The following is a 27,902-nucleotide window of genomic DNA, read 5'->3' on the forward strand; positions in this document are numbered from 1 at the left end:
TTCCCTCCCCTCCCCTCCCCTCCCCTCCCCTCCCCTCCCCTCTCCTTCCTTTCCCTCCCCTCACCTCCCCTTCTCTTCCCTCCCCTTCTTTTTTCTTGACAGTCTCTGCTGCCAAGGCTTAAGTGCAGTGGCAAGATCGCGGCTCACTGCACCCTGTCTCCCAGGTTTAAGCGATTCCCGTGCCTCAGGCCCCTGAGTTGCTGGATTACAGCCACGACACACAGCTAATTTTTGTAATTTTAGCAGAGACAGGGTTTTGCCATTTGGCCAGGCTGGTCTTAAACCCCTGGCCTCAAGTGATCCACCTGCCTCAGCCACCCAAAGTGCTGGGATTACAGGTGTGAGCCACCGTGCCCGGCCTGAAATGGGCCAGTTTTCTAAAAAGTGAGAGATTCCAGCCAACTTCAGTCATAGGGAAGTCTCCTTTGCTTTAACCGTATAGGGAAAGTAACTCTGAAATGCCCGTCTGCTTTTTGTTTTCTGTGTCTGTCTATAAAACACACCACCTCCGCTCAGCTCATCAGAACACTTATTCTGTTTCAGACAATGAGGTGCTGCCCGATTCTAGAATTGCTGATAAAAGCCCATTATGATCTTTGAACTAAATTTGTTGTCATTGTGCCTTTTCACAAGGCATACTTAGAAAATTGTCATATTTGTACAGTAATTTAAAGTGGGTTGAAAGGCTTGATTAAAAAAATCACTCCCATTTCTTCGTCTAACAAATGCAATAATAAGAACTAAAATAAAGATAAAAGCAGGCCAGGCAAGGTGGTGGCTCAGGCCTGTAATCCCAGCACTTCGGGAGGCCTGAGGAGGGTGTGTCATTTGAGGTTAGGAGTCCGAGACCAGCCTGGCATATATGGTGAAACCTTGTCTCTATTACAAATATAAAAATTAGCTAGGAGTGGTGGTGGGTGCTTGTAATTGGGGGTATTCGAGAGGTTGAGGCAGGAGAATCACTTAATCCCGGAGGTGGCCGGGCACGGTGACTCATGCTTGTAAACCCACCACTTTGGGAGACTGAGGCAGGCAGGTCACCTGAGGTCAGGAGTTTGAGCCCAGCCTGGTCAACATGGTGAAACCCCATCTCTACTAAAAATACAAAAATTAGCCAGGCGTGATGGCGTGTACCTGTAGTTCTAGCTATTGGGGAGGCTGAGGCAGGAGAATTGCCTGAACCTGGGAGGCGGAGGTTACAGTGAGCTGAGATCGTACCACTGCACTCCCGTCTGGGTGACAGAGCTAGACTCCACCCCAAAACCAAAAACCAAAAACAACAACAGAAAAAGAACTGGGAGGTGGTGGTTGCAGTGAGCCAAGATCTTGTCATTGCATTCCAGCCTGGGTGACAAGAGTGAGACTCAGCCTCAAAAAAAAAAAAAAAATAATTAATTAAAAAAATAAAAAATTAAAAGAATGATAAAAGCAATATGAATCTTCCATGATCATATAAAAATTATGAAAAAAGAGGAAAATCAATCAAAAGAACTAACTATACATGCATACAAAGAACTTTTCTGCTAAGCTCTGAGGCGGTCAGTGGGCCTCCTCGGGGTTCCCCAGGCAGGTGGAGGGTCCCGGGCAGTTTGTCCCTCCCACGTGCTCACTGGCTGCTGCTGTTAGAAGAACGCCTCACCTGGGTCTAGAATAACCCTGAATTCAAAGTTGACAGATGGCCCAACCAGTACTGTCTAACTATCCCTTCAACTCTTTTAAATCTTTGAATCATTGTAAAAAACAAAACAGGCCGGGCGCAGTGGCTCACGCCTGTAATCCCAGCACTTTGGGAGGCCGAGGCGGGTGGATCACGAGGTCAAGAGATCGAGACCATCCTGGTCAACATGGTGAAACCCCGTCTCTACTAAAAACTACAAAAAATTAGCTGGGCAAGGTGGTGTGTGCCTGTAATCCCAGCTGAGGCAGGAGAATTGCCTGAACCCAGGAGGTGGAGGTTGCGGTGAGCCGAGATCGCGCCATTGCACTCCAGCCTGGGTAACAAGAGTGAAACTCTGTCTCAAAAAAAAAAAAAAAAAAAAAAAAAAAGAAAAAACAAAACAAAACCGGTAACTGATTTTAAGCCAATAAATCACCAGCCATCAATTTTCTGTGGCTCACCTCATGGCTGGGAAGCTCTGGCCAGGAAACTGGGGACACTTCAAGACTTTAGGTAGCTGGATCACCCTATTCCATAACAAGGACAGTACTCAAAGTTCTGTCTGCAGCTTCCAGTTCCCGTTTTGGTAATGTAGGTGTCCATCTCGCTTCTGAAAACCAGGGTTACTGGGAGGTATCACTGCATTTAGGACCCTAGTCCTTCCTGCGGACCCCTGAACATACCGTTGTGGCAATGCAAGTGTGGACCCAGAAAACCTGAGACAGGCCTCAGTTACTGTTTAGAAAGTCGATTTTGCCAAGTTCAAAGACGCGTACCCGTGACACAGCCTCAGGAAGTCCTGATGACAGGAACTCAAGGTGGTCAGGGCAGGCTGGGTTTTATGCATTTTAGGGAGACATGAGACACCAATCAGTATATGTAAGAAGCGCATCGGTTTGGTCTGGAAAGCAAAGGTGGAAAGACTCAAAGCAGGGAGGGGACTTCCAGAGCACAAGCAGGTGACAGACGAAAGCTTGCACTCTTTTGAATTTCTGATAAACCTTTCCGAAGGAGGCAATGAGACAGACATTAATCTCAGTGAGCAGACGGATGACTTTGAATAGAATGGGAGGCAGGTTTGCCCTCAGCAATTCCCAGCTTAAATTTTCCCTTTAGCTTAGTGATTTTGGGGGCCCAAGATATTTCCTTTCACACAAACTTGAGCACACGTGTGTGCATGTGTCTGTGTGTTGTAATAACAAAAGGCACTAAAACACTTCGGGGTTACCTTGAAACGGGATCTTTTATTACAGGTTTTCTTATTGTTGTTCTTACAGTCTGTAAATTCATTCCCTTTCGATTCTTGTAGTTGGTAATGCACTGCCTTATGGAAGGAAAATGATTCTATTTACTAGAAATGACATTGAATGAATCCATCTCATAGTATTATGATTAGTATTCTTCATTGCATTGTTATTAAAGCAAACATTGATTTCTGTTTTGGGGGGTTATTGATCAAGGTTAGTGGGCAGGAAAGCTGCATGAATCAGAGATTCCTTGTCCAATACAATATAGCACTCTCTTCTGTAAAAGAGAGTGTTGAGCTTGTCTGGCTTTATAAGTATTTCATTTTTAATCAAATGCTTTTAAATAGTTGTATTTTTCCTATAGGGTCTATTTTTGAAGTTTGTTTTAGTATTGAAAAAAATTTTCTCTGTATCGTATAGTAGTATTTGAACTTACTTTAGTTTTAGCTTTTTGGCTTATAAATATTATAATGTGATAAGCACTTGATAATTATATTATCCATGTCAAAACGAAGAGTATTTGAAACCCGTGGAAATTGTTTGGTGAGGGGTCATCCAGGCCCGTATTAGAAAAAAATACTGTTGGCCAGGTGCAGCGGCTCATGCCTGTGATCCCGGCACGTTGGGAGGCCAGGATGGGGCAGATCACTGTGGTCAGGAGTTCGAGACCAGCCTGGCCAACTTGGGGAAACTCCGTCTTCACTGAAAATACAAAAATTAGCTGGACATAGTAGTGTACACCTATAATCCCAGCTACTCGGGAGGCTGAGACAGGAGAATCGCTTTGAACCCAGGAGGTGGAGGTTGTAGTGAGCTAAGATCCACTCCAGCCTGGGCAACAAAGCAAGACTCTGTCTCCAAGAAAATAATAAAGTTAAATTAAATTTAAAAAAAACCACATTTCTTATGAAAAATACAAAGCTACCATTTTTGTACTTTTAGCTGAACACTGCCATTTTGAAATAGATTTACTCACTTTCACTTGTGTTTTTTTTTTTTGTCAAAAATATCTATGGGCTTAAATACCTACAGCTTAAAACTTATGAAACTCCCAATATTTAGCCGTTTCATGCCTACAAAACAGCAAATTCACCTCGTTTAACCTACTGTATGCTATATCTTTCCTGTTTATGAGGCTATTTTTGAGGTGTTTCATTTAATACAAACTCTCTTTTATTCATTTGATTAACAATATTTTTATTCATTTTTCTTTTTTTTTTTGCCCAGGCTGGAGTGCAGTGGCATGATGTCAGCTCACTGCAACGTCTGCCTCCCAGGTTCAAGCAATTCTCCTGCCTCAGCCTCTTGAGTAGCTGGGATTATAGGCGTACACTACTATGCCCAGCTAATTTTTGTATTTTCAGTGAAGACAGAGTTTCCCCATGTTGGCCAGGCTGGTCTTGAACTCCCGACCACAGTGATCTGCCCATTTTGGCCTCCCAAAGTGCTGGGATTAGAGCTGTGTGCCTCTGCACCCCACTAATTGTTCAATTGTTTCTCAGTTTCCCAGGAAAGGAAGGTTTATACACTCCCCTGAAGTGCCCATTGCCAGGCGATTGTTTTTGGTTGGTTGGTTGGTTGGGTTTTTTTTGAGACCATGTTTCGCTCTGTCACACAGGCTGGAGTGCAATGGTGTGATCTCGGCTCACTGCAACCTCTGCCTCCCAGATTCAAGCAATTCTGCCTCAGCCTCCAGGGTAGCTGGGACTACAGGCGTGCACCACCACACCCAGCTACTTACTGTATTTTCAGTGGAGACAGGGTTTCACCATATTGGCCGGGATGGTCTTGACCTCTTGACCTTGCGATCCGCCCTCCTCGGCCTCCCAAAATGCTGGGATTACAGGTGTGAGCCACCGTGCCCGGCTCAGGCAATTGTCACTTAGCTCCTTTTCTTTCCTTTTTATCTTATTTTCACAGGATGAAGTCTATTCCCCTAGATATAGCTTCCCTGCATCTCTTGTTAGTTTTCGGAGCGAATGCAGAGCTTCTCGTAACTGAGGCCAGCAGAACACCCTTACTGGGTTCGAGCCTCCTTCCCGTCAGCACCCCTTGGTGCTTGGACTATGAAAGAGGGCCTTGGTGCGAAGTCCAGCATGGTCTCCTCTCTATCCGTCTTTCCGTACTGCTCCCTTCACTAGGGGACCTGCATGGAATGTGCCTCGACGGGTGACAGGGTTGTAGAGGGGGCAGAAGGGAAAGCAGGAGGCAGACACAGGCAGGGGAAGGGAAGCCTTTTGGGGGAAGAACCTGCCATTTCTGGGTCCTGCTACTGGGGAGGAATCGTCCATTCCTGATTCTCCTCTGCAGTAATTATTCCTGCGGTGTTTGCCTGATGGTGATTTTCCATTTGCACTTCATCTTGTTTATTAACTGGAATTCTACCTCACGGAAGACTTTCCCCTTTGATCTCATTTACTTATTTGATTATGTATTTGTTATTCAGCATGGACTCGTGGGGGCTGAGTGCTGTGGCTCATGCCTGTAATCACAGCACTTTGGGAGGCTGAATTGGGTGGATCATTTGAGACCAGGAGTTCGAGACCAGCCTGGCCAACATAGTGAAACTCTATCTGTACTAAAAGTTAAAGAAAAAAAAAATTAGCTGGTCGTGGTGGCACGTGCCTGTAATCCTAGCTACTCAGGAGGCTGAGGCAGGACAGTTGCTGTAACCTAGGGGGCAGAGGTTACAGTGAGCTGAGATGGTACCACTGCACTCCAGCCTGGGTGACAGAGTGAGACTCTATCTCAAAAAAAAAAAATAATAATACACACACACACACACACACACACACCATGGACTCATGGTATTTATTTTATTTTCCTTTGTAGGTTACCTCTTACTAATTTTGTTTATTTGGGTGCTCAGATTGTTCCAGATTTGCCATGGGAGATGCTTTGAGCTGATGCCTGTGTTCTTTTGACATGCTCTCATTCTTTTCTGAGGACATTTCTTCTTTCTGGCATCATAAAATGTTTCTGATTCATCTCCTGTCTCCCTTGTCCTATTTCTGGAAGTGGCTCTTTCTCAAAGGATTCCTGGTTTCTTTATATTTTTTTGCTTTTTAGAGAATGTTATTTAGAAATGAAGATCATGCTTATTGCTTACTCAGTATCATTTCTTGTAAGCCTTCGTAGTAGACAGAGCTTGGAAATGTATGTACATATATACAATTATGTGTATATCTATTTCTTCACTAAAAATATGGTTCTTATTATTTGACATTGTTATGAAGCTTAAGGTTTGTATGAGGCATCTGCATGGAGGTAGGAAGTAGGTAGAAGTGTGGGCAAGTCAGGGGAGGGTCAGTTTGTTGGTCAATATACACATGCTGTTGAAAACTGAAAACTGGCAAGGTCACCAAGAGAGTAAGTGCAGAGAAAAGAAGTCAAGAACTGAGTCTTGGAGCATTCCACTTTTGAGAAATCAGAGAGAGAAATTAGTGAGACTGAGACTGAGTAGCCATTAGATGAAATGAAACAGTATGGTGGAAACCAATGGAGCAGCATTCCAAGGAGGAAGGAGAGATCCTACGTGTCTGCTGCTGCGGATAGGTCAAGTAAGATGAAGACTGAGGATTGAACCATTCAGCTTACCAACATGGGCGTCGTTAGCGACCTTGGGAGCAGTTTCAATGGTGCAGTCAGGGGGGCTGCCTGGAGCGGTTTAAATGAGAAGAGACGCATTGGAGGCGTTGAGTCAAGGTAACACCACGGCTTTTTTTGTCGAGGAGAAAAGAGAAAAAGGGCAGTAATTGAAGCAGGGACTATGGGATTAAGAGAGTCATTTTTAAGGTAAGAAAAACAATAGCATTTTTATAATGGGTAGAGGGGATATAATGATATGGAAGAAAGATAGGAGAATGGATATCATCTACAGGAAGTCTTGAAAGATTGGAAGTCCTGATGTCATAAAATGTTTTGTTAAGAATTTTCTTTCTAACCAAAAAAATGGCTGTCCCAATGCAGTAGAAATTTTGAAAAGTACTGAAGAAGCCAGGGAAAAGCAAATTCCCTTTGAACTTTATGTGTACTTTAACCATGGCTAGCTTTTTGTTAGGTGATCTTTTAATTACTTATATTTGTGTGTTTGTGACAATATTTTTATTTTTATTGTTATTATTTTTGAAAATTTGGGTGGAATGACACACACGCTTTTTAAGCTACTTATTTTATTTATCTGGAATGCTGGGAGGGGTTGTGGGAAGAGGGAATTAAGAGGGACGGTTAATGGGTACAAAAATACAGCTATGCAGCGGAGCAAGATCCAGCGGTTGGAAGCACAATCAAGTGACTACAGTTAGCAGTAATTTATCATATATTTCAAAATAATTGGAGAAGATTTGGCATGTTCCCAACACAAAGAAATGATAAATGTTTGAGGTAATGGGTCGTCCAGTCACCCATGATTTGTTCATACACATGTGATATCAAAATATCACATGCACCTGATATATATGTAAAACAATTATGTATCCATAAAAATTTTTAAAAAAACAGGAAAAATATAATTTTGCTGGACATGAAATTCTTCTTCTTCTTCTTTTTTTTTTTTTTTTTTTTTTGAGATGGAGTCTCCTGTCGCTTGGGCTGGAGTGCAGTGGCATGATCTTGGCTCACTGCAACCTCTGCCTCCCAGATTCAAGCAATTCTCCTACCTCAACCTCCTGAGTAGTTGGGATTACAGGCACCTGCCATCACGCCCAGCTAATATTTTTGTATTTTTAGTTGAGGTGGAGTTTCACCAGGTTGGTCAGGCTGGCCTTGAACTCTTGACCTGAAGTGATCCATGGGCTTCGACCTCCCAAAGTGCTGGAATTACAGGTGTGAGCCACTGCGCCCAGCTTGGGTGTGGAATTCTTGGTTGACAATCTTGTTTTTTTCCTTCAATAGTTTAAGCAGGTATCTCATTCATTCCCTTCTGGCCTCCATTGTTTCTGTTAAGTCAGCTGTTGAGCTCACTGCAGTTTCTTATAAGTGATGAGTCATTTTCTTAGGTTGTTTTCAGGATTTTCTCATTGTTTTGGCATTCAACATTTTGACCATGATATGTCTGGGTATAAATCTCTTTGAATTTATCTTACTTGAAATTCACTGAGCTTGAATTAGTGTAGATTAAAGTTTTTCATCACATTTGGGAACTTTTTGGCCATTATTTCCTTTAATACTTTTTTCTGTTTCTCTCCTTTCTTTCTGGTACTTTGATTATGTGTGTGGATGCATGCTACCTGTTTTATTTAACAAAACATCGTGAACATTTTTGAAAATTTTAAGGTGCCAAACATGGTTTTGATGGCTGCATAGAATTCTATCATAAATTCTGTAACCGATTCTTCGAGATCGGACGTTTATATCTTTATTATAAACAGCACCACAGAGAACAATCAGTTTCTGTCTTTGTGCACTTGTCTGATTGCTTCTTTAGGTTGAATTTATAGAAGTAGAATTGCAAGGTCTAACCATATGAACATACTAATATATTGATGCAGTTTCTCAAATTTCTCTTCAGAAAGAATATTTGCATTTTAATTCACCAAGTAGGTGTATGTTTTCATTTTCTCACCTTTGTCAGCATTGGGCATTTTTATTTTTCAAACTGCCAGTCTTCTGTGTGTTGCAATGCTTTCCTATCATTCTGATTAGCTTTGCTTTATTAGAGAAATTTCACTTTTCCTCCATTTGTGGTCCTTGTATTTGCCCTCCTATGACTGTCCCATTGTTACCATTCCCTTTTGTTTCCCTTGGGCTGTCTGACTTTCTTGTTAATTTTGAAGAACTCCTGAGTAAGGATAATATTCCTGTTTTTTCCATGTCAATTGCACATTTGTGGTATTTCAGTAGTCTTTTAATTTTAACATAACATAGCTTTTTTTTTATCTTTAGAATTAATTTCATAGCTTTTTCTTTCTCTTTTTCGTACCCTGCCTGTGGTACCCAGTAGTTTCATAGCTTCTGAGGCACAGAAAGCCTTTCCCAGGCCGAGGCCAGCTGCTTGTTCACGTGTGTCATTCTGGACTTCCTTTAGTCTTACCTTTTTTTACTTAGCTCATGAATCACCTTTTTGGATCTGTGATATACGGTAGGAAACTAACTTTTTCCATGTACTTCACCACTTCTCTGACTTAGTGCTATGTCAAATTCTGAACTGTATTTGGGTCTGTTTCTGGCCTTGTGTTTGGTTTTGATCCATCTTTTCTTCACTGCCAACACTGTTGTAATTATCATATTTTTAATGTGTTTTGATATCTGTTAATACAGGTCTCATCTTTGAATTCTTCTTCCTCCTCCTCTTCCTCTTCGTCTTTCCCCCCCTTCTCCTCCTCCTCCTCCTTCTTCTCCTTCTTCCTTCTTTCTTCTTTCTTCTTCCTCTGTCACCCAAACTGGAGTGCAGTGGCACAACCACGGCTCAGTGCAGTCTTGACATCCCAGGCTCAAGTGATCCTCCTGCCTCAGCCTCCTGAGTAGCTGGGACTAAAAGTGTTCTCAACCACACCTGGCTGATTAAAAAACATTTTTTTTTCTGTAGAGACGGGCTCTCCCTATATTGACCAAGCTGGTCTTGAATGCCTGGGCTCAAGTGATCTTCCTGCCTCAGCCTCCCGAAGTATTGGGATTACAAGTGTGAGCCACTGGGCCTGGCCTGAATTCTTCTTAATCAAAAATTTTCTGATTGCTTGACACCCAATTATATGTATAGGTAAACTTTAAAATTATTTTGTCAGATTTCAATGGAAATTCACTTACGGATTTGGATTATTGATTTTGTCATGTAATTTGATAAAAATGGACATTTTGATAGTATTGGAACTTCCCAGCTAAGAATGTGCTCCACATGTCCCTGTAAAAGTGTCTATGAAAACTCCTGTACTTCATGGCAAACACAACAAAATTAGCTAGGTGTGGTGTGGCCCCAGCTACTTAGGAGTCCGAGGAAGGAGGATGACTTAAGCCCAGGAGTTTGAGGCTGCATTGAGCATGTTCTTAGTTTTGAGGGCGCTTGTGCATTTCCTAAGGAAGCAATTGAAATGAGGGAGATGATAGCATTGAGCACCCATGTGTACTCAGTAAATTGTGATTGTGTCCCCATCGTCTGCCCTTAGCAGAGCCAGTGGAGCGGACGGACAGCCTTTGACTGTTCAGGTGAATCAACCAAGCTAGTGCCTTGCTTCTCTCCTGCATCTTGATTTCTTGCTTTTGATTTTATCCCTGCCTCTCTGAACTTGCGTGGAAGGAAAAGAAAAAGTAGGAAGTTTTGAGCTTCATTTGGTTTACTTCTTGCACATACAACTTTTTTTTTTTTTTTGATGCGAGTTGAGATTAAACCTAATGGCCAATGACCACAAGTAATAAAGATTGATTGCATTTTAAATGTAGTGTCTTACCTTGTCTCTCATAATTTGTTCCAAGGAGCTGTTTCATAGTTCCTTTAATTGAATTCTGGCCTAATTGTTTGTATTATTTTTGTTCGTTTACTAGATTTGCTGTCGCTTTCACAGAGTCAATGAAGGAAATGGCACAAGCGCAGTGGGTATGTATTTATCTGGTGGTACTGTTGTGGTTGTGCTGGTGAAATTGCAGAATTGGAGAACCGAAAGGCAGTCCTGTTAGAGCTGACAGTGTTCCCATGGAAAATGCCTGTTGTGGCCACAGTAGTGTATTATGTTTCCTATAGGTTGATTTCGTATGTGTAGATGCTCCTAAAACATCCCGGATAGTTTTCGATATTGTTACTGAATGACAGAAATAGCCCAGTAGCCAAATCTTTTGATGTGTTGTCTGTTTTCTTTTCTTTTTTTTTTTTTTTTTTGGAGACAAAGTGTTGCTCTTTCGCCCAGTCTGGAGTGCAGTGGCGTGATCACGGCTCACTGTAACCTCCACTTCCCAGGTTCAAGTGATTCTCTTGCTTCAGCCTCCTGAGTAGCTGGGTCTACAGACATGTGCCACCACGCCCAGCTAATTTTTTTGTATTTTCGTAGAGATAGGGTTCACCATGTTGATCAGGCTGGTTGGAACTACTGACCCCAGATGATCTGCCTGCCTCGGTCTCCCAAAGTGCTGGGATTACAGGTGTGAGCCACTGTGCTTGGCCCTGTTTTTTTTTTTTTTTTTTTAATGTTCTCAGATCGGGTGATTTCTCAGCTGCACTATAAATGTTGCAGCAACCTTGTGCACATAAAAGAAACTATCTGTTAGGTGGCAGAGGTCATTTCCTGGGTTGGACTGTTTATTGGAAAGAGCTTTAAACAGTCAGGAGTTTGTAGATCAACAAGTTAATTCAATTATTGACTTTGTATTCACGGTGACTTAGAAGGCAGGTGTATGAGCCGGTGGGAGCCCAGCTGAGTTCTCAGTAAGGAGCTCTGTGAATGCACCACAGAGCTGCTGCCTGCAAAACTAAGAAAAAACCTAAAGGCCAGTTTCCTCAGGCAGGCAAGGCTGCTGTCTCCGGTGGTGGGAACTGCTTTGAGCCTGCTCTACCAGCCTTGCTAGTGCTTGTGTTCCCCCAGCTCATCCACTGTGCGCAGTGCGTGTGCTCGGATCTTTTGCAGGCGTTATTCCTGTTGGTTGGAGGGACCAGGAAACAGGGCTTATGCCCTGATCATGTGCAGGCTCTGCCCATTCTTTATGGAATTGCAATTTGCAGAATGGTGGGGGTGGAAACTGCTGCACTGGGGCAAGGGAGAGCTGAGTCCTCCGTGGTGTCTTCCGAAAGCTCAGGATGCTAGACACATGTGAATGTGAAGCTGCACACGCGTTGACCGCGCAGAGTCTTAACCGTTTTGTCAGACTTTTCCCAGGCAGAGCATGGAGGCTGTATTTGCTAGTGCAGTTTAATGACTTGTCAATCTCAGAATCAGAAAACTCAACAGGCATCCTGGCTTCTAGTTTTATTGTGGTACCTGTCTGCAGTCTCACTCTGTCACCCAGGCTGGAGTGCAGTGGTGCGATCTCAGCTCACTCTAACCTCTGCCCCCTGGGTTCAAGCGATTCTTCTGCCTCAGCCTCCTGAGTAGCTGGGATTACAGGCAAGCACCACCACGCCCAGCTAATTTTTGTATTTTTAGTAGACATAGGGTTTCACCATGTTGGCCAGGCTGGTCTCAAACACCTGACCTCAAGTGATCCACCCACCACGGCCTCCCAAAGTGCTGGGGCTACAGGCGTGAGCCGCCTTGCCAGGCCTACCTGTTGGGCTATCTGTCTGACTTCTTAAGGTAGTTTTTCGAACAAGTGGTTACCAAAATGGGGTCCCTGGACCTCTGAGGTTCCCTGGGACTCTTTCAGGGCCTCCACCAAGTCAAGCCTTTTTCAAATAATAATGCAAAGGCTTTCTTTTGGCTTTCCTCATGGTGTAAAATGCAATGATGAGTAAAGGCGCCGCTGCCTTAATGCTGATGAGGGCAGGGGCCCCATCTGTGCTAATTATCGGTGCTAATTATCTGTGCCAATATTCGCTGATTAGTCACCGCCACCCACTTAAGCCAGTTTCACTTAGAAATGTCCTTGATGAGAAATACAAAGTATTAGCTTTTCAAATATTAACCTTTGAACACATGCTGTTGTTGTTTTTTTAGTAGAGACAGGGTTTTGCCTCGTTGGCCAGGCTGGTCTTGAACGCCTGACCTCAAGTGATCTGTCCTCCTCGGCCTCCCAAAGTGCTAGGATGACAGGCATGGGCCACCGCACCCGGCCATCAGATTTGGATTTGACATTTCCCAGAAGCTAAGGGTGCAGGTCATGTCTCTCTTTGGTCAAGGTCAAATTTCCTACGACACACTCACTATATTCCAAAATATTATCTCAACAGGTCATCAATATGAAAGTTACTAGTGACATACTTTACCTTTTTTTGTATGAAGTCTTTGAAATCCAGTGTGTATTTGACACTCACAGCGCATCTGATTTCAAACCAGCTGCCTTGCACGTGCCCTAGATCACCCGCGTGTGGTGGCGGGGGGTTCTGTCGTGTTGCTCAGGAGAGCTCTGTTTCAGGATTTCTGAAACACTCACTCACATGGCATCTGATCGTGGACGACACGTGAACAGACATGTGCCAAATGAGGGTGAGTTTGTAACCCACGAGTGAACGTCAGCCTCTGGGTGCTCTTATGCAAACGTTGTGTTGGGAGCTGGGTTTGTGATTGCCTACCCATCTCTGGCTGACTCTTCACGAATTAGTTTGATTGGATTTCAATAAAGATGGTTGTATTTTATCTCTTTTAATTTGAAATGCCTTTGTTTATGCTCAAGTCATTATTTTTTAGTGTTGTTTGTACCAGCCTTAATTTGACATTGTATCTACTTTGTAAAACGTACAACCCCGGTGGGCTCCCACAAGGTCAGCATGGTACGCTGTTAGTGCCTGGCACTCGTGATCAATGTGGGTCATTTTTTTGGGATGGCATTACTGTGTTGGTTTGTGATATTAGAATATGTCTTTTAAGTGTCTTTTTTTTCTTTGGTAAAGGTGTCTCACTGTGTTGCCCAGGCTGGATGGAGTACAGTGACATGATCATGGCTTACTGCAGCCTCAAACTCCCGGGCTCAAGCGATCCTCTCCCTCAGCCTCCCAAGTAGCTGAGACCATGGGCCCATGCCACCACACCTGGCTGAAAGTTTTAGTTTTTATTTTTTGTAGAGATGAGGTCTCACTGTGTTGCCCAGGCTGCTCTTGAACCCCTGGCCTCAAGTAGCTCTCCTGCTTCAGCCTCCTAAAATGTCAGGATTACAGGCGTGAGCCTCTGTGCTGGTCGCTTTCTGATATTATAATATCGATTTGACATTTTCAAGAATTTGATTCGCTGCACATTTCTGATCGTGAGATACACATTGTGGAAAGTTTGAAAGTGTCTTCTGTAGGATTTTGATTTATTGTTACAATATGTAAGAGATATTCAGAATGCAAATGAGTACTTCTAGTTCTAGTCCAAGTTTAGGGTGCTTTATCTAAAACAGAATTTCACCAGAAAATGTAAAAATTTCACCAAAAAGAAAAAAAAAGATGAACAAATTAAATGTATATCCTAATGGAGAGTTTTACCAGGAGAAGCAGTGATTATGGTTTAATACATCTCCATTGGGTTCAGAACCCCTCATGCCTGTTTCACGCTCTTCCCAATAAGCTTTCTTCTAAGAGGACGTTATCTAAACTGAAATACTTATTTATAAGCTATATTTTAAAAATCCTGTTTGAGTAAATATTGCTTGAAGCAGTTATCAAATTAAAAAAAAAAAAAGCACAATGCCAGTCATAATGGCGCATCAATAAGCTTTACAAGCAATGAGCTAAGTTTTCAAGTGTTATCTTTATAGTGAGGTTTTTGTTTTTGTTTTTTCCTGGAAACTTTGGGTCACCACCTCTGGGGCCTGACTTACCCACTTTGCCTTGGCACTTGTTAAAGAAAAGTGACTTCCTGAAGTTGTTGTGTTAGGCAATACCTAAAGGGTAATTTTACTTTGTGTATATTTACTCATCAAAATTCTTTTGGAAATTAAAATATAGAAAGCAAGACAGATCTCACTGGCTGTCACACGTGCAGTCCTATACAGGTGAGCTCAAAAGTCAGTTGGGATGTTAGTGCTGGCCTAATTGGAATGAGCTGCTTGCCCACTCCCCGCTGGAGTCTGCGGTAGGGGCATGTTGTGTTTGAGATACTCACGACTCCTCCCTCTTCCTGCGTGGCCCACTGCTCTGTGTCTGATTACCTCCGAAATTCATCGTGGCAGCAGCTGAAACGACACAGACCACCTTTTATTACAGTTTCCACCCTTCTGGAAAAATAAAAACGCGCTCAGCACACGGTTTCACCTCTAGACTGCCTCGTGTGTGTGCTAACCCTCTTACCTCTGCAGGAGAGGCTCCAGGGATTGATCATGTCCCAGGAAGCCAGTCATTTTTAATAGCTTCTATGAAGGTGAGCCTTCATTGGAGACTTCCTGATGCAACTGCGAATGTGCTTTATGTCTGTTTTTTTTGTCCCATGTGAGATCCCTGGGAATTGAGAATTTTTTTTTTTAATTGCATTTAGGTTTTGGGGTACATGTGAAGAACATGCAAGATTGTTGCATAGGTACACACATGGCAGTGTGATTTGCTGCCTTCCTCCCCTTCACCTATATCTGGTATTTCTCCCCATGTTATCACTCCCCAACTCCCCACCCCCTGCTGTCCCTCCCCTATTTCCCCCGCAACAGACCCCAGTGTGTGATGCTCCCCTCCCTGTGTCCATGTGTTCTCATTGTTCAACACCTGCCTATGAGTGAGAACATGCGGTGTTTAATTTTCTGCTCTTCTGTCAGTTTGCTGAGAATGATGGTTTCCAGGTCCATCCAAGTCCCTACAAAGGACAGGAACTCATCGTTTTTGATGGCTGCATAATATTCCATGGTGTATATGTACCACATTTTCCCTGTCCAGTCTATCATCGATGGGCATTTGGGTTGGTTCCAGGTCTTTGCTATTGTAAAGGAACTTAAGCGTATGAAAAACGCCTCCATTCCACAGCATAGATCTTTAGTTTACCTTTTCCATGACCCGGGGCTCAAATGTGAGGCACCATCACAAGTATTGTTTCTAATTCATTAAATTGCCAAGGCAGAGGATGGTAGGGGAATCTTCTGAATAAAATCAGCAGTCATTCTGAATTGTTTACTCCATACATTTAATTGTTTTAAAAAACAAAAATCTTCTCTGAAACTTTCCTGTTGATGTTCCCGTTTCCTGAGTCGCCCCACTAGATTGGGTGCCACACTGTCATCCCTTGATTTTGTGCAGGGTCCTGGATTGTTTTATTTTTATTTATTTAGCTATTTATTTTTGAGAAGAGTCTTGCTCTGTCACCCACGCTGGAGTGCAGTGGCACGGTCTCAGCTCACTGCACCTCCGCTTCCTGGGTTCCAGCAATTCCCCTGCCTCAGCCTCCCAGGTGACTGGGATTATAGGCACTGCCCCCACACCTGGCTAATTTTTGTATTTTTAGTAGACACAGGGTTACACCATGTTGGCCAGGCTGGTCTCGAACTCCTGCCTCAAGTGATGCACCCTCCTCAGCCTCTCAAAGTGCTGGGATTGCAGGTGTGAGCCCCCACACCCAGCCGGATTGTGTTAATTTCATCTCTATGTCTGCTCCATGTTGGACCCGATAGAATCCTATCCCAGTCTAGTTTTAACAGTTCTTTCTCATCTCACCCATGTATGTTCTCTTTTTTTGGAAACATTGTTCTCCTACCCAAGGGGGAAGATGGGCAGCCAAGCTATGTGCCACTGGGCTCTGTATGGTGGCTGGCGTTTCTGTGGGACAGGGAGGACAGCAGGAAGGAAGAGAAACACTGTAGATGGAAGTGTCGTCCCACTGGGCTCTGATGTTGGCTTTGCAGCCAGTCTTCTATTTCTGATCTGTGCCATCCATCTGTAATGAAGCAGGATACCAACATGTCTTCCTAATATTCTAGAATCCCAACTCTTGAAAACCTCTTTCTTTGTTGTTAAAATGTTGTGAAGTGTTAGTTTCTGGAAATGTTTTTTTCTAAGAAAAATGATTAAAGTACTTCCTAGAAAAAAAAAGAAAAGAAAAATTGTTCTTTGGTTCCACCGCAGGAGTTCAGTGACAAGGCTGAATTTCCCCATCTTTTGAATATTACTTTCTTTTTTTTATGCATGATAACAGATTTCTACGGGAAGAGAGTAGAGGGAGGAAAAAAGACACTGTATCCTTGAAAAGTGCCCAATTTCTATGTGTTGCGTGGCATACATATGTTTTGTAACTTTATATGTATGAACCATCGTTTCTTTTAAGCAATTTGTAATTGTTTTACAAGTAGTTTTAACAAAGCCACAATCTGAAGTCGTATTATAATTTCAGAACAAAAATTACTATTTTTGCCATCTGTAGAACATAAAATTTTGCCTGTTTTTCAAAAACAATCTATTGTGGCTTCCATTTGCAGAAAGTTTAACTTTAGAAGGTGAATCTCTGGGTTATATTTAGCCAAAGAATGGGAGGGAAGTTGTTTTGTTGATGTTATTCCAGCATGAAAAGATATCAGTTAGCCCTTGGGTCTGTTAGAAGTCCATCTATTCATGGCTATCTATCCAATAGGATCCTGGCTTTTTATATCCAGTAATGAGCCAAAGAGGTAGCAGTTGCTCATAGACATACCTCAGTGTTTGCCATTGTGTGCACTGATGAGCTAGTCTGCAAGGCAGGCGGTACCCAGGGACTTTGACTCCTGTTATTTTGAGGCGGATAGAACAGTAATAAATATGGAGCAAAGAAAGCTAATTTGTAACACTTTCATATAGAAAATGTTTTCAAAATCAATATAAGCCAATTGTCTTTTGCCAGATTTCTTTTATTGCAATGATTAAAAATAACTCAGGTCCAGACTTCTTTCCTACTGTAGCTCTGTTTCCTGTTTGCCTGGATGAGACCTTAAAATGCCATTTAAAAATGCTTTTCAATTGATTTTAGCAAAGTCATGCTCAGAGATATGAGAAGATCAGCAGATAAGTCGAGAAATCTTCACATTCAGTCAATTCCTTCTGCTTACAGAGCTGAGACACAAGTTTAACTCATTTTTTTCTCTTTTTTTTTTTGGTGGAAAAAGAAGTTTCTTGACAGCAACATTTTAGTTTACATATTGCTAATTGCAGAGCATATTTCCAATTAAAATAATGACGAAGACTATAAACTGTATAGGAAGCCGATGTGGGCGGATCACCTTAGGACAGGAGTTTGAGACCATCCTGACCAACATGGAGAAACTCTGTCTCTACTAAAAAATACAAAATTAGCTGGGCATGGTGGTGCATGCCTGTAATCCCGGCTGCTCGGGAGGCTGAGGCAGGGGAACGGCCTGAACCCAGGAGGCAGAGGCTGCAGTGAGCTGAGATCAGCCACTGTACAACAGCCTGGGCAACAAGAGCAAAACTCCGTCTCAAGAAAAAAAAAAAAGAAGAAGAAAAGAAAGTTAGATGCCATGCTGTTCTATTGTGAGTGCTTCAACATCCACTTTAAAGGTGCTTCCACGCGAGTGTTTTGGACACAGGGCTGGTTCAGGAAGAAGACCGAGCCGCTGCTGCCCTCCGGTAACGTCTCTTCCAGCTTTCCAGGGAAATCATAATTCAGGAAAGGAATAGCTTAGGGCTCTGAACTGCAATTTCTATTTTCAAATGGCTGCTTTTAGCCCCTTTTTTTTCGTTAAAGTTAATATCTTTTTTAATTGGTAGAGAAGAGGTTCTTGAAACTCTCAAAGGTTTACTATTTCAAGGGCATTTGGAATGGCACGCATACCCGCTTGCTTACGGAGGAATAAGGGTAAATTGCGGAGGAGTCAAGACTTTTGGAGGCTTGAGGTGCTTCCAGTAGCTAAATGCAAAATGTGACACTAAGGACAAAACCAACACCACCCCCGTGTCGTGTGTCCCCACCACCTCCTTTTTTAATTTATTTTTTTATTTTTGAGATGGAGTTTCACTCTTGTTGCCCAGGCTGGAGTGCAGTGGCGCAATCTCAGTTCATGGCAACCTCCATCTCCCAGGTTCAAGCGATTCTCCTGCCTCAGTCTCCCAAGTTGCTGGGACTATAGGCGCATGCCACCACGCTCCGCTAATGTTTGTATTTTTAGTTAGAGATAGGATTTTACCATGTTGCCCAGACTGGTCTTGACCTCCTGACCTCAAATGATTTGCCCGACTCAACCTCCCAAAGTGCTGGGATTAGAGGGCTGAGCCACGTGCCCTGCCGCCTCCCACCTTCTGCCTGGGTGCTGCCTCTGCCAAACCTTCCCAGGCTTGGGGAGGGCCAGTCTCCTTCCTGTTGATGGTCTCGCCTTGGGCACGGCTGTTTCACCTTTAGCTTGTGTCCCAAAATATAAACCTGACGTGGGGACAATGTCCAAAGTGGACCAGCGTACCTCAGGCAGTGCCGTGGGCTCCCTGGCACCCAAAAGACCACACTGTACGCCTACACTGAGAAAGGACAGGGGTGTGACTTGTGTGACCTCCAGGGACCTAGCCACTTCATTTCATGCATTGATCAGGCTTAGGTCACATGACACAAAGACGTCCATTTTTGGATTCTTTCACCAAAATGACTGCCTATTTCAGTTCCTTGAGAGAAACCGCCCTTGGCACTGACTTGCCCCGTCAGCCGTTCTGAAGAGGGTCTCACTCCTGGCATCTAAACGTCATCTTAAAAATATTTCTGCCACTGCTTCAACATGAACTGGAGAAATGGATTCCATTTCTCTCTGGCAGTTTTGTGACATTCTGCAGAAAACACAACAAGGAATAGTAAGTTGATATCTTGGTACAAATGTGCAAATCCGTCGTGCAAGCCCCGCCTCTTCCTCGGTGCCAGGGAGGCCTGTGAGGAGGCTCTGACCGGGTCTTCCCACCCGGCTGTCCTGGCTTGTCTGGAAGGATCCGCCTCCTGGGGCCTCTTTGCTTTCCCAACATCTTGGCCGTTCCTCCTTCTGCTCCTGCCTCTTTCTTCTTTTTTCTGGGGGTAGTGGGAGTATTCTTCCCCTCAGGGCTGCGTAACCCAGACCATGCTTCCCCACACTCCCACCTCCCCGCGGCAGGACCTGCACCCTCGGCCGGCGACGCTCCCTGGCTGGCTGAGCTTCAGTCGTCTCTCCACTAACCTAGCAACTGAAAAATTGCAAAACTGCATTAGCCTCACTTACGAGACTTTTTGTATGTGTGTGCTTCTTACCTTATCGATGCTGTATTTTTAATGGCGAAACCTATTAACAGCAGACGTAACGCTTTGCTCTTACTGAGTAATGAGTCAGAGCAGCTGTGTAGATGGCTCTCTGTTTTCCAGGAGGGTTTTTTTGTTGTTGTTAATGACCTTCATTTTATTTCTGAAAAGCACTTGTGGACTATCTAATGTACTTTTCTTTTCTTTCTCCCCTCCTTTCAAAAGCCGCATGCTAAGGGTAAGATCTACGTCCAGAGTCAAGGTAAGAATTTTAAAATCTTTACTTACATACAGGGATAGAGAATGAATATATAACAATATGTTTATATGTGATAAATATATGTTTATATGTGATAAATATATATATATTTAAAAGAATAAGTTTGCATTCTTTAGCAACGCTTATTGAGATGTTTAGGGAGGAGATGATATGATTTTTGAGATTTACTTAGTAAAATGTTGATTTTTCTTTTTTTGAGACAAGGTCTGGCTCTGACACCCACGCTGGAGTGCAGTGGTGCAGTCTAGGCTTTGCAACCTCTGCCTCCTGGGTTCAAGTGATTCTCCAGCCTCAGTCCCCCAGTAGCTGGGACCACAGGCGTGGGCCACCATGCTCAGCCTATTTTTTTTGTATTTCTTTTAGAAATGGGGTTTCGCCATGTTGCCCAGGTTGGTCTTGGACTCCTAGGCTCAAGCAATCTGCCTGTGGATGGCTACATTATTATGATTTTCTCACATTCAAATAAAAATAAATAGGAGAAATGATAAAATTACAATGTAAAATGCAGATCACTTAACATTTTCCGCCCGTGGAAATATGATACACCCCATCAGCAGTGCGTTTGGAAAGAACAAACCGAACAAATACAGGGCTTCTCTGTTTCAGATGAATTGAGTTAGGGGACCTGGAGCTCTTCCCCTTCACCTTCCCCCCTTCCTCCCCACCCAGTCCTACCCCTTCGGTGGCATCTGAGGCCCTTCATCAAACCTTCTGAGGTTTAAACACAGTTTTGTTTTGTTTTTTTTTTTGTATTTTTCAATCTCATTCTGCCACCCATGCTGGAGTGCCATGGTGCGATCTTGGTTTACTGCAACCTCTGCCTCCTGGGTTCAAGCAATTTTCCTGCCTCAGCCTTCCACATAGCTGGTATTGCAGGTGTCCCCCGCCACGCCCAGCTAATTTTTGTATTTTGAGTAGAGACAGGGTTTCACCATGTTGGCTGATCTCAAACTCCTGACCTCAGGTCATCCGCTTGCCTCGGCCTCCCAAAGTGCTGGGATTCCAGATGTGTGCCACCACGCCCGGCCTGTCTAAACAATTTGTAAACCACGGTACTACACGATAGAAATAATGGAACGCCTGCCTCCAAGGAAGAACAAGTAACTCGCCCCAAGCTCAGGCTAGAAGGAGTGCAGACGCCGAGGCCAGGCGTTCGCTCATCCCGAGGACTCCATGGTGCTCAGGTGTTCCTGAGTGAGGCATGCCACCCTGTCCTTACCGTGTCCTTGCTGCACTGGCTTCAGTGACATTTTAGCTGGTGCAGCAGGAAAAATCCTGGCTCTGAGGCGGTGTGTAGTTTGAACACAGCATCTGCCACCTCCACACTGTGCATTTTGAAGCCCGTTTAACCTGTTTGAACCTCAGTTTCCAGCTGGATAAACTGGAGGAACCAGGCTGCTCAGTGGGCCTTTGAGGCTTACAGTGGAGTGTGGACAGGGCCTGCACAGTTAGGGCTAGGGCTGGCTAGGAAGGGCACTCCTTAAATAGACTCTGTCAGTATCATTCAGTGCGAATAATGATTATGCAGGCCGTTAGATGACTTGATTTACTTACATTTTATAAAATTTCAAAGTGTTTCTGTTACCAAAATAACCTGTTAGATGTTGCCTCTGGATTTTCTCAATTGCAAAATACTCATTTTTTTTCAGCAAAAAATTAAATGTAGCTTCTCTCTCTGAGGAAGTAATACACAGCAGACCATCAGGCATGAGTTGGTGAGGGTTGAGAGCGGACTTTTGAAGGGAAGTATAATTTTTACATGGGGCTGTTCAGTTGACAGTGTTTTTGAAACCTGTTACTTCCTGGCATTTTTAAGGAACTCCTGGTCTGTCTAACCCAGTTTGGGCCTGTCATGGATCCTGGGCTGAAAGGGGTGGGTCTTTTCTCCTGTGGAATCCGTGGGCTCTCTTTAACCCTCTGTGCTGGGGGATTCATGGGACTTCAGTGGTGCACTCAGAGCATGGAGTAGCTTTATAAAAACCAGGTGCTTCCCTTAATTAAACTTCAACACAAGTGGGCCATGCATGGTGGCTTACACCTGTAATCCCAGCACTTTGGGAGGCTGAGGTGGGTCCATCACTAGAGGTCAGGAGTTCGAGACCAGCCTGGCCAACATGGCCAAACCCTGTCTCTACTAAAAATACAAAATTTGGCCAGGTGTGGTGGCAGGCACCTATAATCTCAGCTATTTGGGAGGCTGAGCCAGGAGAATCATTTCAACCTGGGAGGAGGAGTTTGCAGTGAGCCAAGATCATGCCACTGTGCTCCAGCCTGGGCAACAGAGCAAGACTCTGTCTCAGAAATAAGAATAATAATAAGCCTCAACACAAAATCATTGGTTGTATTTCAGCAGTTGCATCAAAGTGAACTTTCCTTTCATTGTTTCTTTGACCCAGGAATTGCAACAACACCAAACGCCGCCTTTAACTGGAATACCTTTCTTCAACGTTCAGGTGAGATATGAAATCTTAGAGGATTTCGATGAAGTACTTCTTGGCAGTTAGTTTCAGGAGCACCTTACGTTCATGTGGTTTTGAAAAAGTGGCTGTCGGGGAGAACAAGGTGAATTTTCCTCTGTCTACAACTTCAGGAGTGGTTTTATCTTTTTGAGGAACAGCAGGGCTAGAAGGCCAAAGAGGGGCTCTGGGCCTTTCCGATGCTGTTTTTAGCACCTCCTTCCCAAATTTTCAGTATCATTTCCTGTGACATTTGTTCTTTATAACAACCTCATGTGTTCATTTTATTTTACTTTATTAATTACACATATAATTAAATTACCGTTGTAGAAAAATGAGAAAATACCAGAAAATGCAACACAATTTTTTTCTTTTTGAGATGGAGTCTCGCTCTTTTGCTCAGGCTGGAGGGCATTGGTGTGATCTAGCTCACCGCAGCCTCTGCCTCCCAGGTTCAGGCGATTCTCTTGCCTCAGCCTCCCAAGTAGCTGGGACTGCAGGCATATGCCACCATGCCCGGCCCAAAAATGCAACAAAAATTTAAATCATTTGAAATTTCAGCACCAAAAAGGAACTGCTATTAATGTTTGATACAATCTTACTCAATAATTCTACATGTAAATAATGATTTTTAAAAGACAAAAATGAAATCAAGCTTCGCTTACCACTCTAACCTGCCTTCTTTGCTCATTTTGTCAGTAGAATAGAGTGAACTCATCCTTTTTAAAAAAAGAAATTCTGAAGTTTGTATGTAGTGAAATGCAGAGTTCTCAAGTATAAAATTAGGTAAATGTTTGACAAATGTATATACCCATGTGACAAATACCCTAATCAAGATAACATTTCCACCACTCAAGAAAGTTTTCTCAGGCCCTCTTCCATATTTAATTCCTATTTATAGGCGACTCCTAGTTTAGTTTTTCTTATCTTACATTAGTTTCATCTGTTCTTGAACTTCACCAAAGTGGAGTATTCTATTCCATAGATCACAAATTATTTATCTCTTCTATTGATGAACTTTTGGCTTGTTTTCCTTTTTTTTTTTTTTTTTTTTTTGAGATGGAGTCTTGCTCTGTCACCAGGCTGGAGTGCAGTGTCTCAATCCCGGCTCACTGCAACCTCCGCCTCCTGGGTTCAAGCAATTCTTCCACCTCAGCCTCCCGAGTAGCTGGGACTACAGGCATGTGCCACCATGCCCGATTAATGTTTTTGTATTTTTAGTAGAGACGGAGTTTCACCGTGTTAGCCAGGATAGTCTCGATCTCTTGACCTCCTGATCCACCCGCCTCGGCCTCCCAAAGTGCTGGGATTACAGGCGTGATTGTTTTCCATTTTTAACCATTACAAATAAATTTACTATGAGTATTCTTGTGCAAAGTTTTTTTGGTGACCTACATTTGCACTTCTCTTGGACAAATGCCTCTAAGTCAAATAGCTTCACTATGTGATTAACATAAAAAATACCCAAACAGTTCTCCAAGGTGTGCCCTCTTACACTTCCACAGAAACTGACAAGAGCTTCAGTTACTCTGCATTCTCATTCACCAAAGGAGTAGACAGTATTTTTTTTTTTTGAGATGAAGTCTTGCTCTTGTCATCCAGGCAGGAGTGCAATGGCACAATCTCAGCTCACTGCAACTTCCACCTCCCAAGTTCAAGCAATTCTCCTTCCTCAGCCTCCCAAGTAGCTGGGATTACAGGCGCCTACCACCACTGCTGGCTGATTTTTGTATTTTTAGTAGTGATGGGGTTTCACCATGTTGGCCAGGCTGGTCTCAAACTCGTGACCTCAGGTGATCTGCCTGCCTTGGCCTCCCCAAAGTGCTGGATTGTAGGCGTAAGCCACTGCTCCTGGCCAACAGTCTTTAATTTTAATTTTTCTAGGGAGATAATGAAATGGTGTCTCATTGTCATTCTACGTTTCATTTCCATGATGATTAATTTTGTTCAGCATCTTTTTATATGCACACTGGCCATTCATGTATCATGTTTTGTGAGTGTCTAGCCAATTGTGTGTGTCTTTTAATTACTGGTTTGTAGAACTTCCTTATATTCCAGGTACAAGCCTTTTGTCAGATAAATATATCATTAATATTTTCTCCCATTCTCTCATTTGTATTTTCATTTGTTTAACCACCTCTTTTGAAGAGCGGAAGAGTTTTAAAGTTTGTTGAAGTCTAGTTTATCAAATTTTTTTCTTTGATGGTTAGTGCTTTTGAGTCCTGTCTACAAATTCTTTACTTCTTTTATGTTCACACTTTTCTTCCTTCCTTCCTTCCTTCTTTCTTTCTTTCTTTTTTTCATTCTTTGTTTCTTTTTCTTTCTCTCTTTCTTTCTTTCTTCTTTCTTTTTCTTTTAATGTCTTTAGAAGTTTTGGTGCTGTATCTCTTTCATTTAGGATTATAAATCCATGTAAAATTACTTTTTGTGTGTGGTATGAGGTAGGGATCAAAATTTGTTTTGTTTTATTTTTCTTAACAATATCCAGATGGATCTGGCATCATTTATTGGAAATGTTTTTCTTTGCCCATTGAATTGCTCTGATGCCTTTGTTGAAAGTCAGTTGACTGTGGTGTTTCATTATCTATGTCTATCTTTATTCCAGTACCATGCTGTCTTGTTGCTGTAGGTTTATAGTAAGTCTAGAAACGAAGTAGTGTTAGTCAATAACTTTGTTTCAGAAATATTTTAACTATTCTCGTTTTTTTGAATATCAATTTAAATTTGGGGCTCAACTTGTCAATTTCTGTAAAATCTTGTTACCTTGAACCTCCATCTCCTGGTTCAAGCAATTCTCCTGCTTTAGCCTCCCGAGTAGCTAGTATTACAGGTGCGCTCCACCACACCTGGCTAATTTTCTGTATTTTTGGAGAAATGAGGTTTCACCATGTTGGCTAGGCTGGTCTTGAAGTCCTGACCTCAAGTAATCTGCCTGCCTCAGCCTCCCAAAGTGCTAGGATTAAAGGCTTGAGCCACCATGCCCAGTCTCCTCCTGCAAACTTCTAAGAAGAGACTGAAGTTGCAAAATCAATTCTCTGCCCTCTGCCAACAGAAAGACACCTCAAGTCTGTTTTCATGCTAAAGCCTTGAAACAAGAAGACATACATTAGCCAAAAAACATATGAACCAAAGTTCATCATCCACTGATCATTAGAGAACTGCAAATGGAAACCACAATGAAATAACATTGCATGTCATTCAGAATGGCAATTATTAAGAAGTCAAGAAACAACAGATGCTGGTGAGCTTGTGGAGAAATAAGAACACTTTTACCCGGTTGGTGGGAATGTAAGTTTGGAAAACAGTGTGGCAATTCTACAAAGATACCATTTGACCCAGCAATGCCATTACTGGGTATTTCCCAAAGGAATATAAATCATTCTGTTATGAAGATACATGGATGCGTATGTATGTTGTGGCACTATTCACAAAAGTAGAGACATGGAATCAACCCAAATGCCCATCAGTGATAGACTAGATAAAGAAAATGTGGTACATATGCACCATGGAATATTTTTTTTAATTTATTTTATTGCATTTTAGGTTTTGGGGTACATGTGAAGAACATGCAAGATTGTTGCATAAGTACACATGTGGCAGTGTGATTTGCTGCCTTCCTCCCCATCACCTACATCTGGCATCTCTCCCCTTGCTATCTCTCCCCAACGCCCCACCCCCCACCGTCCCTCCCCTGTTCCCCCCAACAGACCCCAGTGTGTAGTGCTCCCCTCCCTGTGTCCATGTGTTCTCATTGTTCAACACCTGCCTATGAGTGAGAACATGTGGTGTTTGATCTTCTGCTCTTCTGTCAGTTTGCTGAGAATGATGGTTTCCAGGTTCATCCATGTCCCTACAAAGGACACAAACTCATCGTTTTTTATGGCTGCATAATATTCCATGCACCATGGAATATTATGCAGCCATGAAAAGGAACAAATCATGTCCTTTGCAGGGACATGGATGGAACTGGAAGCCATTATCCTCAGTGAACTAACACAAGAACAGAAAACCAAACATCACACGTTCTCACTTATAAGTGGGAGCTAAACAATGAGAACACATGGACATAGGGAGGGCAACAACTCACACTGGGGCCTGTCAGGGAGGGTCGGGTTGGGGGCGGCGGGAGAGCATCAGGAAAAATAGCTAATGCATGCTGGTGAGGGGCTGATAGATGAGCAAACCACCATGGCACATGTTTACCTGTGTAACAAACCTGCACATCCTGCACACGTGTCCCAGAGCTAAAGTAAAATGAAACAAAAAAGACCTGAAGCAAAGCCTCCACCACATACTCTATATCAGTATTAAGTCCTATTGAAAAGAAATTTCCAAGCATTTTATCAGAAATCATTTTCGTGGTGTATTCATCAATCTCAGCCACACTAGCATGGCTCTTCTCAGAATTACAGATGACCCACACGCCCCGGCTGCTTCGTCATGTCAGTTACATGGACCATTACTCAGAACGAGTGGGCCCATTTTCAATTTCCTGTTGTAAGGTTAGTCTGTCTTCCGTACATCACAGGACACAGTGGCATTGTAACTAAGATTCATAATTTTTAGCAGGAGAAGGGTTTGTCATCAAGTTCCATAGTCTCGGGGTTGATTGTTTCATTGGTCTTGCTGTTGGATGATTAAGGGAACAGCCCGGAGCTTTTAAACACTCCTTAGAAAGCGTTTTCCTCTGGAGACCTACTTGGCCGCTGCTTCATCTTAATGTGTGCAATTGGAAGTTGTAAATGTGTTCAGAATATATGGGCTTAGAGAGACTGGTTGTGGCTCTGGTAGGTGACAGTGGCAGATAACAGCTTCAGGGTAGATGTCAGATGAATCTGCGTCTCTGGGTTTTATGATCAGGCATCTGTTCGCATTTGTGCCGTCATTTGTCTTTGTCATCATCTCTCAGACTCTGGCCATCCTCATCATCCTTAGTCTGTCTTCCCTTGGCCCCCGGAGCACTGGAAACCTGTGAGTGTGATTCATCCCTCCGTCTTGGAGCTGCAGACAGTGAAAACAGAAGGTAGAGTGAATTTGGTAGAGACTCTCCTTGATCAGATACCCTCTGCCTTCTCACCAACTACTAACCTTGAAATCAGGGGGGAGTGGGTGGGAAGGGCCTCATTTAACGCTGCATATACACAGCTCAGTAATGGATTAGTCACCAGGGTTTGCAGTGTGATTCTTAAATGTCTGATGTCCACATCACGATGCCTTCTGCTCTTCCAGAATGTCACAGGTTTTCTGGTAAGACTCAATTCGATCTCTAAGCCCCGGCTCACAAATTACTAAGTCTTCTTAAGCTACAACATTAAACCCCTCTTATGTTTACATTATCTCACATGCAAACAGATCAACTAAGAACAAATAAAGAATAAAGCAGGTTAAATGTAGTAAATGGCATTGTAATTTTTTCACATGATATTGACAGTAGCTATTCTGATCGGAAGCTGAATGTGTAGACATCAAATTAGTTACCTGGTCTTTGAGTTTTTCTGTGCATTTCCAGATACATTTTAAATGTTACAATTCAACGTTCTATGAGTTTTGCCTTTA

At 43.0% G+C, this 27,902-nt stretch overlaps 1 protein-coding gene across 5 annotated transcripts in view; it reads left to right on the plus strand.

Annotated features, from left to right (window-relative positions):
• Window positions 1-27,902, plus strand: part of GLT1D1 (glycosyltransferase 1 domain containing 1) — a 116,858-nt gene that overhangs the window by 32,476 nt on the left and 56,480 nt on the right. For 4 of the 5 annotated variants that reach the window (XM_032244169.1, XM_032244177.1, XM_032244170.1 and 1 more), the window contains 3 exons: window positions 10,381-10,432; window positions 19,836-19,872; window positions 22,287-22,343. In XM_032244169.1, the coding sequence (XP_032100060.1) occupies window positions 10,381-10,432; window positions 19,836-19,872; window positions 22,287-22,343 (146 nt within the window). Of the gene's footprint in view, window positions 1-10,380; window positions 10,433-19,013; window positions 19,199-19,835; window positions 19,873-22,286; window positions 22,344-27,902 lie in introns of those variants that run through there. The other variant, XM_032244182.1, reaches the window with a different exon arrangement.

The sequence above is a fragment of the Sapajus apella genome, unplaced genomic scaffold (genome assembly GCF_009761245.1).
Source record: "Sapajus apella isolate SASKATOON/1434 unplaced genomic scaffold, GSC_monkey_1.0 scaffold2, whole genome shotgun sequence".
NCBI lineage: Eukaryota > Metazoa > Chordata > Mammalia > Primates > Cebidae > Sapajus > Sapajus apella.